General features: G+C 36.6%; 2 protein-coding genes across 5 annotated transcripts; both read left to right on the top strand.

Moving 5' to 3' along the window:
* Positions 1–134: 134 nt before the first annotated feature.
* Positions 135–6,574, top strand: hnf4a (hepatocyte nuclear factor 4, alpha). Its single transcript, XM_058762925.1, has 10 exons — positions 135–316; positions 1,863–2,037; positions 2,153–2,247; positions 2,715–2,821; positions 3,219–3,374; positions 3,841–3,928; positions 4,034–4,186; positions 4,287–4,523; positions 5,053–5,175; positions 5,542–6,574. Exons 1-10 carry the CDS (start codon positions 202–204, stop codon positions 5,682–5,684), a joined length of 1,392 nt encoding a protein of 463 aa, XP_058618908.1. The 5' UTR covers positions 135–201; the 3' UTR covers positions 5,685–6,574.
* Positions 6,575–10,925: 4,351 nt separating this feature from the next.
* ttpal (tocopherol (alpha) transfer protein-like) lies at positions 10,926–15,980 on the top strand. Of its 4 annotated transcripts, none has more exons than XM_058762946.1 (5): positions 10,926–11,085; positions 12,962–13,406; positions 14,242–14,435; positions 14,519–14,629; positions 14,717–15,980. In XM_058762946.1, exons 2-5 carry the CDS (start codon positions 12,965–12,967, stop codon positions 14,993–14,995), a joined length of 1,026 nt encoding a protein of 341 aa, XP_058618929.1. In that variant the 5' UTR covers positions 10,926–11,085; positions 12,962–12,964; the 3' UTR covers positions 14,996–15,980. The 4 variants fall into 4 exon arrangements, with proteins under 4 accessions (XP_058618929.1, XP_058618928.1, XP_058618930.1 ...); XM_058762945.1 differs by lacking the exon at positions 10,926–11,085 and adding an exon at positions 11,920–12,139; XM_058762947.1 differs by lacking the exon at positions 10,926–11,085 and adding an exon at positions 12,144–12,230.
* Positions 15,981–16,483: the final 503 nt, after the last annotated feature.

Here is a 16,483-nt window from a genome sequence, read left to right as displayed (position 1 = left end):
CCATCCCACTTCAGAATGGGGCCGTGCCCTGGGAGGAGGCCCGGACTGTCAATCACAGCAAGCCTCATCTTTGCCCTTGAGGACATGGCCCCTGTCACTCAGAGGTGTCTACCCCTCCGAGAGGAGGGGCTTGGCCTATGAGGGGGTGTCCAAACGCTGTGGAGAGGACAAGTCTTTCCCCCCAGCATCAGGTAGCTGAGAATGCGTTTGTCCAAACCACTAGTAGACATGGAGATGGCAGACTATAGCGAGGCCTTGGACCCAGCCTACACCACCCTGGAGTTTGAGAACATGCAAGTGCTTGCGATGAGCACAGGTGAGTCATCCGCTCAGACCCGCGGTGAACTTTGAGACCTTTAGTGACTTATATAGGCTAGTATATAGTATATGGTCAAGCGTGGGAGGCAGATATTTAACAGGGTTGACAGGCTTATAGTTAAGTGCCAATTTGCAAGTTCGTAACCTTTTGCACAGAACACCCAATACTGATTGCAAAGGCCAATACAAAATGAATTTTTCAGGAGAAGATAAGAAGCACAGCATGCTCTGTCCTGCAGACAGGGTACTCTACAAGGAGAAGAGGTTCATTCGTCTCCTCTTGCTTGTTCTCATACAGTCGGCTTGGGATAAAATGACTTGTTTGGATAGTATTTCAAGAGAAGTTTGACACCAGGATGAATGATTGCTGAGCAAAGAGGGTGTCATGTAAATGTTTCGCAGCTAAGTCTCCCATGTCTAGGTTTTGTGCAACAAATTGATATCCAACCAGTATCGACCTGAAAAAGTAATCTAATATGTATGGTAGTTATATTTAGGTAAAGCAGTAAGAGTCCAATTTTAAAAAAAATGTAAATTTGAGTTAGATTGACATTTGAAAATAAAATGTAATTGACCCAAAGAGGAAGTGAAGTTACATTGCCATTAATTGTAGAGGGTGTTTATTCAATAGTATATTTAAATTATTTAAAATAAATTTTATAAAATTATAATTTTGTTTTCGTAATTATGAAAAATTATAGCCAATATTTTACATTTTAACATTTTTAAATCACATATATTTAAGCACAACAGTTTAGGGGAAATCATAAATTATTCTACATTTAGATAACCACCAAATAATCACTTACACTGATGAGCCATTTAACAACGTTTTGCCTTTGATCATTGCTTGCGTTTTAATGTAATTATCTTTGATTACCTCTAACATAATAAAAAAAAAGAATTTAACAGCTCACTCATCTTTTGAAATTATTAAGGTTTAAATGATTTTTGTCATCAACATAAAATCAAATCACTATCGTCATAATCTTTTTTATAATCAAACTGACCCATAAGAATCAAATATGTTACTGTTAAATTTTTTTGTTACATTTGTTAAGTAGGTCATCAAGAACACTAATTAGAGTTCACATAATCTAAGATGATCTTGTTGTAGCTTTTGTACAGGTTTAGCACTAATCACTTCTGGATTACTTAGCAAACAGCCCTTTCCAGCTCATGTTCATGATGATGATTCACTGCCAATTGATTTAGCTATAAAAATGTCTTTTTGAGAGTATTTTTCACCCCATGACCTTTCCCCTATTTACTTTAACTCTGATTGGTCTAGAATCAGGAGTCTGACTGGTTCAATCTGCAACCCAGATATTTAAGTCTCATTCAGAAAAAGAAGTATTTCACAGCATTACATAAACTTTTTATTGCATAGCATTACATAAAAATTTATTGACTCTGGGATTTTAAGCAGCTCTTCTTTCTCGCACAATTTTTAATTATTATTTTTTTGGGCTTGAAAAGAATAGTTAAAAACAGAAAATTTAAATCACTTGTGACACTAAATTCAAGATCCTTCATGATTTCAGACTCCTCACCAGCTGAGAGTGCCAACATGAATGTTGCCAACCACTTAGGGGCCGGCACCCTATGTGCCATCTGTGGGGACCGGGCCACAGGAAAGCACTACGGAGCCTCCAGCTGTGACGGATGCAAGGGGTTCTTCAGACGCAGCGTACGCAAAAACCACATGTATTCCTGCAGGTCAGAAACCTACATTTTGCAAACATAATGCCATAATTCTGCACAAAAGACCATGTTTCCATCCAATTTATCCAATGTCAAAGTAAACCTCTGACTTCTTAATGCTTCCATACAGATTTAACAGACAGTGCATAGTGGACAAAGACAAGAGGAATCAGTGTCGGTACTGCAGACTAAAGAAATGTTTTCGAGCTGGGATGAAGAAGGAAGGTACTTGCTCATGCTGTTAGATTTCATTCTCATAATGCTGTTAAAGTAAAAATCAGGGATTAAATCCCCCTGCCCTGTTTGGGAGGTTAGGGGATGAGGTGGTGCAAATGGGAGATGTTGCAACAGCAGGGAAAGAGTTAGCGAGAGACATTTTGTTAATGTTCACTCAACAATGCACTGAGGTCTATGTCTGGTTTATGCTGAACAAACAGTTTAGAGCCATCATAACTGCACACTGATAAAAAAAGCGCAACCTTGAGGACTCCCCCCCTCTCACAAAGTCAGCTAATATCCCTCATCTCTGCTATCTCAACTGGTTGTAAGAACTGGTTCACTACTACTGATAATGAAATAGTATATTTCAGCAGTTTAACCAGAGCTGTTTTTGGTCAAAATAAACCTTCTATGTGTATTTGTATTCAATTGAATGTTAATTTGCTGATTAAAGGTGTTCCTCTCATTCTCAGCTGTGCAGAATGAAAGAGACAGGATTAGCACCAGAAGATCCAGCTATGAAGACAGCAGCTTACCCTCCATAAACGCACTCATTCAGGCTGATGTCCTTTCTAGACAGGTACACAGTGTAATTCAAATCTAGGTTCAAATCACAAGGTGAATTGTGTAAAATATGTTCTCTTAACCCAGTTTAAAGTGAAGAGACTACAAGTACATCTGTAGGTTGATTCCTCTGAAAAAGTATAAACACTGTGGCACAGCTATCAAAACATTGTCCTGTTTGTTTGAGCATCCCAATCAGAACCACATAGCAACACATGCTCAACCAACAGCGTGGGTTTGGGGCATGACTATCTGACCAGTGGTAGACCGGGAGATTGTTTAGGAAACCTGTTTGAAAACAGTCAATATTTCTGCAATTTCACTGGGTGTAGCTAGAGGCACAGAAATGACAAAATTCACCTTTAAAATTATATGATTTACATTTATAAATTCTCCCATATGCTACTACGCAGATCTCATCACCTGGTCCTATCTTGAATGGCGACATGAGAACGAAGAAGGTAGCCACTATAACCGATGTGTGCGAGTCTATGAAACAGCAGCTGCTGGTGCTGGTTGAATGGGCTAAATACATTCCAGCATTCTGTGACCTTCCCCTGGATGACCAGGTAAGATCCTTCTTATTACGAGGTAAGCACCTCTTATTTAGCTCAAAATGTACTCCCACAATATAGATATTAATGCCAGTTGGCTCATATTTTTGGATCTGTCGGAAAAAAAGTTCAGAGATCTTTAATTTGGGTGGTTAATGTATTTAGATGGCTCAGGTTAGAATATGATGAGCTGGTTTGAAAGTTACATCTCTTCTTGAGACATTCAGAATCATTAACATGCTGAGCACTGAGGCATGATAACTGATCAGTGTTTTAGCTGTGGGTGAGAGCGCCTCAAACCGCATCTTCTCACACAAACATGCACGTGAAAACACACATGCACATATAGGCATGAAGACCAACCTTATTTTGCCTCTATAAATACTTCAAATATATCTACATTTCATCTTAAGTTAAAAAATGAGATGTTACGGTTATAAAAAGGACTCTAACCAAACAAACACTTGTTCATTTGTCTCAGGTGGCTTTACTGCGAGCTCATGCTGGAGAACATCTCCTGCTAGGAGCTGCCAAGCGCTCCATACTGTATAAGGACATTTTACTATTAGGTACCTTTTTTAAGCAAGACACATGGGAAATGTGGATATGACAGTCTTCTGGACTCAAGCTATTTTACTAATGTTTTACCTCACAATTTTCCATGATTCTCACAGGTAATGATCATATAATTCCAAGAAATTGTCCTGAATTGGAGGTGAGCCGTGTGGCTGTAAGGATCCTTGACGAGTTAGTCCTTCCCTTCCAGGATCTCCAGATCGATGACAATGAATATGCTTGTTTGAAGGCCATTGTATTTTTCGATCCAGGTGGATAAATCTTCCTAAAAAAAAAAGAGACAAAACAGAGCAGAATATCAAGTGAGTTTTCAAACTGATCTAATGTGATGATCTTTCTCTACTCATGTAGATGCCAAAGGTTTAAGCGACCCAAGCAAGATCAAACGCATGCGATACCAAGTTCAAGTTAGTTTGGAGGACTACATAAATGACCGGCAGTACGATTCGCGAGGACGGTTTGGCGAGCTACTACTTCTGTTGCCAACGCTACAGAGTATTACCTGGCAAATGATCGAGCAAATACAATTTGTTAAATTGTTTGGAATGGCAAAGATAGACAACCTGCTACAAGAGATGCTTCTAGGAGGTAACTGATTTCTGTTAATGAAACTAAATTTTTGTAGAAAAGTGCAAAGTCATGGTTTTCAGACAATTGTGGCACAGCACTGTATACAAATGACCCTTAACTTTGGATAGCTGTCAAAAGATGCAATATCTGAGATGCACGATAAACATCTGGGAACAACAGGAACAACTTGTTATAAAAGATAAAAAAAATGCAGCATATAACTACCAGTTTCTTAATAATCTGCTCTACATAGATCATATAGACTGAAAAAACAAGTTCCTACTTCACTGTAAAAAATAAAAAGTTGAGAAAACTTAAAAGTTTTCAACAGAGTTTTGAGTTTTCTCAACTTGTTTTTGAAGGAGATTTTTGAGTTCTCTCAACTTTTTGTTGTATAGACTGAAAACAACAAGTTGACAAAACTCAAAAATCTGCTGAAGCTTGTTAAACGTTTAGGTTTTCTCAACGTTTTATTTTTCACAGTGTTGATTCAGAATAGTAAATGATCTTCCCAATCAGAGATTTAATGACTCTCTTTTTCTGTCAGGTTCTGGTAATGAAGCTCCTCATGCCCATCATTCTCTACACCCACATCTGGTCCAGGAGCACCTCAGTAACAATGTCATAGTCACCACAAACATGGCCACTCCAATTCACAATGGCCAGATGTGTAAGTAACTATCTTCTTGAACCGAGTGAAAGAAAATTTGTTATGAAGGAAGACCTAACAGAAAATATAGGTCCTTAAAATGTGAAAACCAGGTAGTCAGGGACAAACAGGCTTGTTGGAGTAATCCCTGCCAAAATCGTAGAAACTAATCAGGCTTATTTTGTCAAAGAAGGCTACTGTAATGCTTTTCTACACTAATGCCTTCAGAAATTTCATAAGCGTGCTTATTTCGTGTCAACCAATGGTTTCTTTCTTTCGCATGTTATCATGCTATGCAATTTATGTTTGTTTAAAATTCCCATAACACCCCTATGTGGACCTTTGATCTAATGTATCCTCTTGCTTTTCTTTTTTTTTCCCAAACAGCCACTCCGGAAACTCCAATCCCATCTCCACCGACGGCCTCAGGCTCTGATCATTACAAAATGGCACCAGGGGTTATAGCCACAGTGCCCAAGCAACCAAGCTCCATCCCTCAACCAACCATCACCAAACAAGAGGCCATCTGAGTGCAAACAGAAATACAGATCAAGCTTTTAAACTTGGTACTATGAATAGGCTGTACTAAGTGTGACAATTCATTCTCATAGGCATCTGGACACAGTAACACTGACACTGACATTTATATTCACAAGCTGTTAAATTTAAGGTTTTTAGAAAAGACACTTGTTCAGAATTTCCTATTTTAGGAACTTTAGACCAAAATAGTTGAGTTTAAAGGTGTGCAACAATCACACTTTAAATATATATATTTTCATCCCATCTCATTTGTTTGCTGTATGTATGTTTTAGAACTAGTTGTGCATATTTATACTACCCAACAGAATTCAAAAAGTCAGAAAGGACCATATTATACAAAGGCTATGCAAGCTTTATTCTCCTTTCAAGGAGAGTTTGAGTTCCATAAATGTTACAGCAGGCCTAAATGTGATCAGATGTTTGTTTTATTGTACAGTATTTTAACAGCTTGCTTCTGGCTCTTATAGTACTTTTACGGTAGCCTGATAGAATACATAACATTTTGTGCCTTGGAAATATTGTTATTTACCAAAATGCTGGTAATTATTTTATGTATGCTAAGAGTATGTGCATTTCATATTTTTCTGTTTGTGCCATACTTCAGTTGTAAATATAATGATTTACTTTTTTTCATAAATGGATTTAGTCTATTCTAATTCATGATTTTAGGATTTAAAAAAAAAAAAAAATTGTCTCCTGTTCAACCCCTTAACTGTAACTAGTGATGTGTATGTATGCATATAGTAAGAGAATGTCACACTCATTTATAGTTTTACATATTGGTCATTTACTACCAATTTACAATGACTGCCTTCAGGGAGAAAGGTAATTTCAAACTTGCAATGTGAACTGATATTAAATGTCAAGGCTATATTTTTACATAAAAGCGTGCTGTTGTTTCTTTCCATTCATATCTCTATAATTATCTTTTTGAATCTTATCTTTAGGTCACACAAGCTGCTATATAATGTAAGTTTTAAAACAGCATCCACCATAATTTCAGTGGGTGGTCTGAACAACTAACATCTCAATAATCCTTTTTATTTGTATATACCCTCCAAGAAAATCCAACTTAAACCAGTCTAAAATGGTTTGTTGGTCTGGATTTGGACATGTTTCAAAGAAATATCAGGTCAGGCTAGAAGAACAGACAAAATCCAGCAAAGTAAGACTGGTTTAAGATTTTTTATTTATTTATTTGTTTATTTTTCAGCAGGCACTTAAACTGTGATAATGCATACGCCATTTCCTTCCAAATTTAAAGCCTTACTCAGTGGCAAAAGTTTTTTCAGAGGAATTTTCAGGCTCATAATCATCTCCGGCCGTAAAACCTGCTTCAAAACAAGATGATAAAAGTAAGTGTACGTGGCAGTGAATGGTCAAGGATTTTTAGTGCTGGGGGTGTGTGCGTCTCAACACTGATAACAGACAATAAACCTATTCATAAAGCAGGCGCCTTTACTGATAGTTTCTCTTAAGAAATCTTTGTCAGGAATGATATAACCAGATTTGCCAGTTATTGAATGAACCTCACGTTAATCACATCTATAACTCACTAAACCTAGTGTCAAGTAGCTTTCAAGATATAGCCTAGTTCAACATTTTTTATTTCATAACTGTTTCGAACACCTAGGGTACTTCGATGGGACAGAATGTAACAAAGTGTGGCCTATTAACAGCACATGAAAAGTAAAAGTTGATTTTTATAACCAAAACCAACGCCACTTTTAAAAATTCTCCCTTACCTGTATCGCGTCTGTACAACACTCTTTCTGTCTGCTGCAATTGACCTTATGCACAGTTACTTCCTGGTTGTAGATAAGCCAGCTCAGTCATTTCCGGTCAAGTGTACTGTGCCATAAGAACAGCGTCCTTTACTCGGTTTCTTTACATAATTCATTCACATTTAGGAGAAAAGTTTTGTTTGTCTAAGATGACCAAACTTCCACATATTCCGTTTCAGGAATGACAAAATGCGAATGTTAAACTTATGCGAGGGAATCCGTTAAATCATGCCGCGAGTAATTGTTATGTTTGACAGCGGCAACGGAATGAATCACCTGACGAGCCGATGTCAAAATAAAGCTGAGCATTAAATGATTCAGACTAAATTCAGACTAACAAAACTACAGGTCTGTGTTGGATAAAACTTAAACGATGTAGCCTAGTTATTTAAATTAAATCTAAACATTTCAAAATACTGAATGCATTATTTATTTGTTATACCAACTTATTTAATTTGTATTTTACTGTGAATTTGTGACTATATAGCCTACATTTATTTATAGCCTACTTTATACTTCAGTGCGACAAAGTACTAAATTTGTTATAATATTTATTTTATAATAAATCAAAAGACGTGAAAAACTAAGTTGAAATGGCAGCTGCAGCCATTGAGTGATCCTATACTGCCATCTCTTGGTTATAAAGGTAATTTCATTTTCATCTTAAAAAGTCTATTTTTCGCCGAGACACGTTTTTAGCATATTTCTTCATGTTGTCTTCATGAACGAAAACGGAACCTTTAATAATGGGAATTTTACCACACAGAGTTGAGAAACAATAAATGGCTTAAAATTTTATACGATTTTAAAAATGTGTTCATGGCTTTGAAGGTAAGATATTGACTAATCGAGAATACCATTACGTCGTTTAAGAGATTAACCTAACTGCCTAAACAGTTATGATAGTGTTTATTTGTCTGTATGTTAATTCTACAATCATTATTTACAATGTTGCAATTATTTTATTTCTCAGTTTCTGATAAGAATGAGGCAGGAGATGTTTCTGTGAGAGTCTCTACCTATATATAGCACATATAAAATGAGCTTCACCGGAAGATTACGAGCTGGCTTATCTTTATCCGGAAGTTCTAAATAGAGCTCTGTGCATATGGTCAATTGGCCAAAAAACACATAGTCCCGCCTCCAAACCCTTGTCATTGGTTGAGCCAATGTTGCGCTGTATAGAAGATGCTCAAACAATCCGAGCAATGTTTTGATACCGTCATAGAGTCAAGTGTTTACATTTTACTGTAAATCAGACTACTGCTTGTTTATAATCGCCTCTGCATATCTCGATGTTTAATTTCGAAAAAAATTTACACACTTCAGCTTTAAGGCAAAGAGTATAGAAGACCAAAAGGCGAAAGTCTGATGCGTTTTGGGTAACAGCCACTAGGTGGCGCTTCAGCAGCGCGGCCGCCATTTTGGGGTGAAAATTCCAACTGGACAACAGCACAGATACACAGAAATCAGAATTAAAGAAACTGGACAACATACAGTCCAGAGCACTTAGAATCTTCTGTGGAGCAATAACATCAACCCCTCTAGATGCTATCAGGGTTGAAATGGGGGAGATGTTAGATTTAAGAGAAAAGCTTGCGATGGTTAACTTACAGGGTAGTAATAAGAATCACTGTACATGCACAATTTTAAAAGATTGTTGGGAATATAAAAAGAATGGAGGAAATAGTTTTGGATGGAAATATGAACAGTGGGTCAAGGATTGTGGTCTGGAGAATGAAGTAATCGGTCCTAACATGCCATTAAATGATGAATCGGTATATTCCTGAACCTATTGTTGAAATGAGATTATTGGAGGCCTGGGAAAAGCAGAAGAAAGATATAGTAATGAAGGAATGGATTGCATCGTCATTTGCTTGATGTCCAGGGTAACAGATATATGTCTCTGGAGAGACCTGTTGCATCTGACCTCTGATCAATTGTCACCAAATATAATTACTAGATGATATGCTTCGAGTTTTACGTCCACGTGTGGAGATTTTCTAAGTTTATCTACCAACCAGAATCTTGCTTACCTATGTATTGACGTAATTAGTGACCTCTGTTAGAGTATAACTGTTGGTGTCTAGGACATGCACGCAGAGCGGCCTACGAACTCGATTGCGAGTCTTGAAGCTGACTTCTGCTGATGAAACTGCAAACTATCTTCAGTACATTTTCTTCATTTTTGATCGAATCTCTTGACTTCTGGTCTTCATTCAACACATCTGGTCCAAGGATCTTTACTGTAATTTTCCCCTACAGTAATAGTTATGAAATCAATGTTTTTATGAGAGAACATTTTTATTCTTTTATACAGATTTATACAAATGGATCTAAAGATCCAATTGAACAAAAAGTGGGCAGGAGTGTACATTCCAAGATTTAAGACGAAAATAAGTTTAAGGTTAAGTGACAAATTGTCTTTATACTCTACACAGAATTAACTGCTATAATAGTAGGATTGCAATGGGTAGATCAGATTAAGCCAAATAGGATTGTAATTTGTTCAGACTCTTCATCAGCTCTTAAAAGTATGAAGTCGACAAAAACTGATAGAGAAGACCTGCTAGTAGAAATTTATACATTACTGTAGAGACTGAAAGTAGAGGGTATAATTGTATACTTTTGTTGGGTACCGGCACATATCGGGATAGTAGGGAATGAAACAGCGGATAAATTAGCAAAAGCAGCATTAAAGAAATCTTAGTGGATGTTAAGGTAGCCTACCTCTGGGAAGAAATTAGATAAAATCAGTAATTAACAGGAAAATAATAAGAATATTGCAACAAAGATGGGAAAATAGCAGCACAGGTGGTATTATAATATTGTAAAATCAGTAGGGAAAAAAGAACAGTTTTATGGAAGGCACAGAAAGGAAGAATTAATGATTTCTAGATTAAGGATGGGACACACAGGACTGAATTCAACACTTGCGTTAATGGGGAAGCATGAAAATGGTATGTGTGATGAATGTGATGTTTCTGACACAGTAGAGCACGTGCTTTTTGAATGTAGTAAATATGATGATCAGCGAAACAGTCTTTTTATCAATATAAGGAACAGGCCAGTGAGCGTCGTGGACCTTCTGGGAAAGGGTTTGAGTGATAATCAGATATTTAAGGTGGCTTACAGGACTAGACCACAGGATTTAGTGTTTGAGGATGAGGGTCATGATGCTTCTGCCCATCTGAGAGGTTGAGGAGACCAGTGCAGAAACTGGAGGAGTTGAACTCGCAGCGCCAGCTGAAGCTTGGGATCTGATCCTTTGGGGTGGGTGGGGCATTACAATTATTATTATTATTATTTATTTATTATTATTTTTTAAATATGTATGTATAGCAATACAGAATCATCACCCATGTGCGCAAGATATACAGTAGGTGGCGGTAATACTCTTAAGGAGTGAACGGCCATTGAACCAGAAGAAGAAGAAGAAGAAGAAGCAGCAGCAGCACAAGCACAGCTACACAGAAATAGACCAAATAACAACGAAAGAGAAGTCAAAGTGGAATAAAAGAACGCAATGTTGGGCAATCCACTACAAAAACCATCAGTGTGACAGTAAAAATCTTGCCTTTCAGCATTTTTTCAAAGACCCTGACAGGTGAATATTCACAAAAGTGTAAAAATATTGTGTGTTTGGGACGTAGCGCTGTCTTATGCACCTGCTGACTTTAACTGTTTTGAGTCTTGTAGTAAACTTAAATCCTTTTAGGAACTGCAGGTCCAAAGCCATAGGAAACATGAAAGTGATTAGTATGGATGACACTATATAAGTTATAATGAGCATATGCAACTTTACACATTTACAATTACTTACGATATTATTATTTACCATTACTCCACTAGGTCTGAAATATATTTGTACGTTTTAATCCCCTGGAACACACTACAAACATGATGATATAGACCATGATGCATTGCTGTGTCTGTCATAATTAAATAATTAAACAATTTTGGAGAAAGTGGCTGTACATGTCTTTTTGTTTTGTTTTTTACATAAAATTTATTTATTTATTTTTTTTTTTTTTAAAGTCTTCCTTTAACGGATATTAATATAATACAATGCTGCAAAAACAGTTTACTGTGAAGCTGTTATATATTTATTGTTCAACATTCCTAATTTTTCTGTCATTAAATTAATTAATTTCATATGTTGGTATTAATTCAGTGTTTTTAATGCTAACACTTGAACTTGAAATATTTTCAGCCGAAACTGACATGGTTTCTAGGGAGCAAAAGGTTTTGTGGAAAAAAGGGAAGACTTTAAAATAAAGTCTGTAAAATAAACTGTTAAAAGGATTTGATGATCACTAGTCTAGTGATTGTACGTTATTTTTGTCATCGTTCAGGCTGTATTTCAGCTTTAATGCACGGTTTTTTTAAACAAATCAGCTGATATTTGCCATAGCGACAGCTAGAATCTAGTGGAGCGCCGAGTGCCGAGTCGCTTTCACCCCAAAATGGCGGAAGCGCAGGGCTGCTGTTACAATGGAACGCTCTACAGAGTTTCGCCTCTTGGTCTTCTACACGCTTTGCTTCAGCTTTAAGAGAAACAGGCAGAATAAACGCGTCCTTCGTCATACATCACATGATACAGATTGACCAATGGTAGAACGGCTTTTCACTGTACACGGAACTGATTGCGGATTTCTTGGGTAGGTTGGTTTGATTTCTGTTCGGTTTTAACGTTACGTGAAGGGCATCAACTTTCAAACGTTGAAAAAAACTGAAGCTATCAAGATAAATGTAATCATTCAGCATTTTAAAGTAGCAAGCGTGGCTTCCATATATGTAATTATCACTGTGATTCATGAGCACCACAGTAGCGCCAAGATGATTTCATATTGATTTAACTGGTTCTGACATCAGATATTAAATATATATTTTATCTTATTCATATGATAGTGCAGTTCATTTTTAAGCATATGAGTCCAGCTACAATTGTTTCTCATAAAAGATCTTGCTGTATTTAGAAAATACTGTAGAAAATAATACCAAGATTAATTTAATGGTCTCCAGAAAGAGGTACATTGTCATTGTATAAATATGAACTAGCAAAAATCTAGCATTTAAAAACAAACAATATTGATTTTCACACTAGTCTATTGAAGGGAATAGAAATTAGTTCTGAAATACCTTAACAGCTTACAGTTTCCAAAAGGTAGTAAAGTAAAATGACTTGGTAATAAAATGAATTATTTTAAAGCTGAATCAACATAAATGAAAAATTCTTATTTATTCCTTATTTATTGTAAATTTTCTATTGTATTTCTGTATTGTCCAGTTTTGAGACATTGTTTAAAATTTGCTAAAATTGTGAAAATGCATAAAAGTAGTGTACCCATTTCTTTTGAATGACCTATATATTGTGCTAGATGGCATTTTTTTTAATTAACAGTTGCCCATAAACTGCTCTATGTTTGTCATTTACATTATTTTATATTTAATGAGACTTGAATATTTCTATACACCAATAGCCCATGGCAGACCAAAATGGTCACATTGATCTTGGCCCACCAAGGGAAGCGGTGGCAGGTGTAGGCTTCCCAGCTCCTCCTCCACCCATCTACGCCTGCACCCTGACTCCTGAACTAGTGGCCAAGGCACGGGAAGAGCTCCAGGAGAAGCCCGAATGGAGGCTCCGGGATGTCCAGGCATTACGAGATATGATACTGAAAGACCACCCCAATCTGAGGACACGGTTAGACGATGCATTCCTGCTGCGTTTCCTCAGGGCCAGAAAGTTTGATTATGACCGGGCCCTTCAGCTACTCTTGAATTATCATGCCAGCCGGAAAGCCTGGCCTGAGGTGTTTCAGGATCTGAAGCCCTCCACAGTGAAGCACGTCCTAGATCTGGGTTTTCTCACTGTCCTGCCCAGACCAGACCCTCATGGACGTTACATACTGTGTTTACGACCAGGTAATGTTTCTTCTTATTGTCTTAACAAGACCTAATCAAATCTTTGGGTTAGATTAATGAATAATAAAGAAAATAACCATGTGAAACCTGACATAATGGTCAGAAAAAAATAGAATCTTTTGAAATGGAACAGTTTATTGTTTCATATATTATGATATAGTGAAAAAATGGAGCTCACACTCAAGAAGGAAAAACACCTCAATGTTATTCAGAGTCCCAAAATGGGCAAAAACATGCAATTTGGTACGGCTGATATTTATATGGCCAAAAATTAAGATGAAATTCTGATAGTTGCTAATCAATGAGATATTATAATAGTATAGCAAACTTACATAAAGTGCATATACATAAAGATAGTGGCAAAATTATTTGTCTAAAAAATAATGTATGGGTAATCCAGTGAACCTGGGTTCTTAAGTCCAGTAAATGTTCATCTTAAAATATTACTATATAAAAGTCATTCATATGTCATAAAAATCAGTGAAGATTTCAAGCAAAAATAACAAGACCTGAAGGTGGACGTTTTTAGAATAATACTAAAAGGTCTTTTACTTACTAAAACATATGGATATTATGAAGATGGTGAAGATTCTGTACAACAGGTTTTTCAGCAAGGCCTTAGAAATTCATGAATCGAATTATGATACTTTATTATAGGATTAAAGCCTTTTGGAACTGTACCTCAACTTTAGCCAGAATACTGCTCTTCTTTTTTTTTTTTTTCAAATATTGCATTGTTTGTTATGAATGATTTATTCGTGCACACAAATATGTTATAATTGAGACGAAAAGATGATTACAACAGTCTTTTTTTTCTTGTCTTTTGCTTTCCTAGGTAAATGGAAGCCTAATGATTACCCATTTGTGGACAACATTCGGGCAATTTATTTGACATTAGAGAAGCTGATTCAGCCTGAGGAAACCCAAGTGAATGGAATTGTTATCCTGGTGGATTATACAGGAGTTGGCCTCTCTCAAGCCTCTAATCCAGGACCACTGTTGGCAAAGAAAGTGGTCGGTATCCTTCAGGTAAGACATTGAAAAAGTAGCCCAGAGATTACTTACGATGAAGTCATTGATATTTAGCACTGACTGCTGCGTTTGTGCTTCAGGATGGCTTCCCAATCAGAATAAAGGCTGTAAACATTATAAATGAGCCACGTATCTTCAAGGGTATTTTTGCAATAATTAAGCCATTTCTGAAAGAGAAAATGGCAGAGAGGGTAAGTAACCGGCTTCTTATCCTGGTATTTACACAGACATTTCTAGCACAATAATACTAGAAACAAGGGACTGTCTTCTCCCAACAGTATGTCCTTCACGGTTCAGACTTGGCCTCTCTTCATCGAGTCATTCCTCAGTCTGTGCTGCCTCAAGAGTATGGAGGAGTGGCTGGAAGACTTGACATGTCTGCCTGGTCCAGAACGCTGCTGGAGGCTGAGGAAGAGTTTGTGGTGGAGTTCTGTCAGCCTGATCCTCTGGAGGGCGTCATTCTGCCAGACTCCATGCTGTTTGAGGGAGAGCAAGCTGGCGCACATGGAGAGGACTCCTTCAGACATCTACGTTCCCAGCTTTATTATTGTTACTGACCTCCTGGCAATGTGCAATGGCTTCTTTTGAAACATTTGTTTAGCTGTGATCAACTATGTATTCAGAAGTCACTGGATGAGTCTGACTGTTTAAAATATCTAGTACAGACAGCCATTTAGATGCTGGATATATTCTTATTGCTTTGGCTTAATCTGGTTACCATGTGTTTTAAAAACTTGATTTTTAGAATACTCATAGCCTTGGGTTTTAATCTGTGTCTGTATTTGTTACAATGAGTATTTAAATGTCTGAAACAATGTTCAGCACTACATCATTCTTATTTTATGTCACAAATCAAATATTGCTTGCCTTAATTTAGGGTGAAGGGAAAATTAGGTTAATTAAATAGACGATTTAGATAGCACATTGGAGATAGTGGCTCATTTAAATTATATCCAAAGCAATAACAATGTGCATTTTTACATTTAAAAGCCCCAATACAAAAGATTATTTTATCCTACAGAGAATAAAATAATGACCATGTTTATTTCCAATTTGTGAACCGCTCTAAAATATTGTTTTCCTTGTTTATGTCTTTTACTGTTCGTGAATGTGCATTACATTTTTGTACACACAATACCGTTGTCATTATAAGTTACGTGATAAGCTTTAAAATTGATTAGACATCAGATAGAGGTACATGTAAAGCATATTAAGCTGAGGTCAGTTAGCTCAGCACACTTATTTACATCTCAACACCACAATATTTTTAAAGATAAGTGGCCAGTTCACAATGTGTGTTTGTATATTGTCATTTGCCAAAATTGTTCAGATGAATATTAACCTTGAATGTTGTATACACCTTGTAAAGATAACTGGTTTGTTTTATTTTAAGTATTAAGGGACGTAATTTAATTTTTGTCTTACTGAGGACATTTTATGCCTTATTTTTAAGCCTTATGTTTAATGTCAGTATTGTAGACAAATCTTATTATTTAAATATTTTGTGAAACAGTCAATAAAGATGATAATTTTCAAAGTTAAGAGATTATTCTGTTATTTTTGGCTGGCTGAAGAAGTGCTGTGTAGTATGGAGTTCACCAGAAGATGGAGACATTCACCATCAGACAGAAACTTCATCCACTAGCACACTTCCTTTCTTCCCATAGCTGGAGAATGCCTTCACTGGCACAAAATACCACCAAATCCTTATAAATGATTACAGTAAAACACCTCACGTTAACATCTTCAAAGTATAAAGTTTTCAGAAATTAACATGCTTAATTTGTTCATTTTTGCTGACAGTGGTGGCTAAGTTTCCACATTTTCATAATAAAAAAATCACTGTATTATGCTATTTTTGGCGGAATCTGGTTACCTTGGTAATTTTGTAAGGGTGTTCAGCACTCGCAGTCACGTACTGAAGCTTGGAAACTTGCTTCCTTTTCATAAATCTCCCTAAAAACAAACATTTCCAGATGCAGATTATTCAAAGTTACTGTTCAGCGCACGTTTTTTTGTTTTTTTTTTCACGCAAGCAGCTCCGC

Source organism: Onychostoma macrolepis, chromosome 23 (assembly GCF_012432095.1).
Source record: "Onychostoma macrolepis isolate SWU-2019 chromosome 23, ASM1243209v1, whole genome shotgun sequence".
Classification (NCBI taxonomy): Eukaryota; Metazoa; Chordata; class Actinopteri; order Cypriniformes; family Cyprinidae; genus Onychostoma; species Onychostoma macrolepis.
Note: the sequence above shows the minus strand (reverse complement) of the source record. Positions and strands in the feature narration are given on the sequence as shown.

What these genes read in the sequence shown, in the direction of transcription:
- hnf4a (XM_058762925.1), top strand. Translation starts at nt 202, where the DNA reads ATGCGTTTGTCCAAACCACTAGTAGACATGGAGATGGCAGACTATAGC. An exon ending in TAAGGACATTTTACTATTAG is followed by an intron (nt 3,929 to 4,033) that starts GTACCTTTTTTA and finishes TGATTCTCACAG; the next exon opens with GTAATGATCATATAATTCCA. An exon ending in CATTGTATTTTTCGATCCAG is followed by an intron (nt 4,187 to 4,286) that starts GTGGATAAATCT and finishes CTACTCATGTAG; the next exon opens with ATGCCAAAGGTTTAAGCGAC.
- ttpal (XM_058762946.1), top strand. Translation starts at nt 12,965, where the DNA reads ATGGCAGACCAAAATGGTCACATTGATCTTGGCCCACCAAGGGAAGCG. An exon ending in CATACTGTGTTTACGACCAG is followed by an intron (nt 13,407 to 14,241) that starts GTAATGTTTCTT and finishes TTGCTTTCCTAG; the next exon opens with GTAAATGGAAGCCTAATGAT. An exon ending in AAGTGGTCGGTATCCTTCAG is followed by an intron (nt 14,436 to 14,518) that starts GTAAGACATTGA and finishes TTTGTGCTTCAG; the next exon opens with GATGGCTTCCCAATCAGAAT.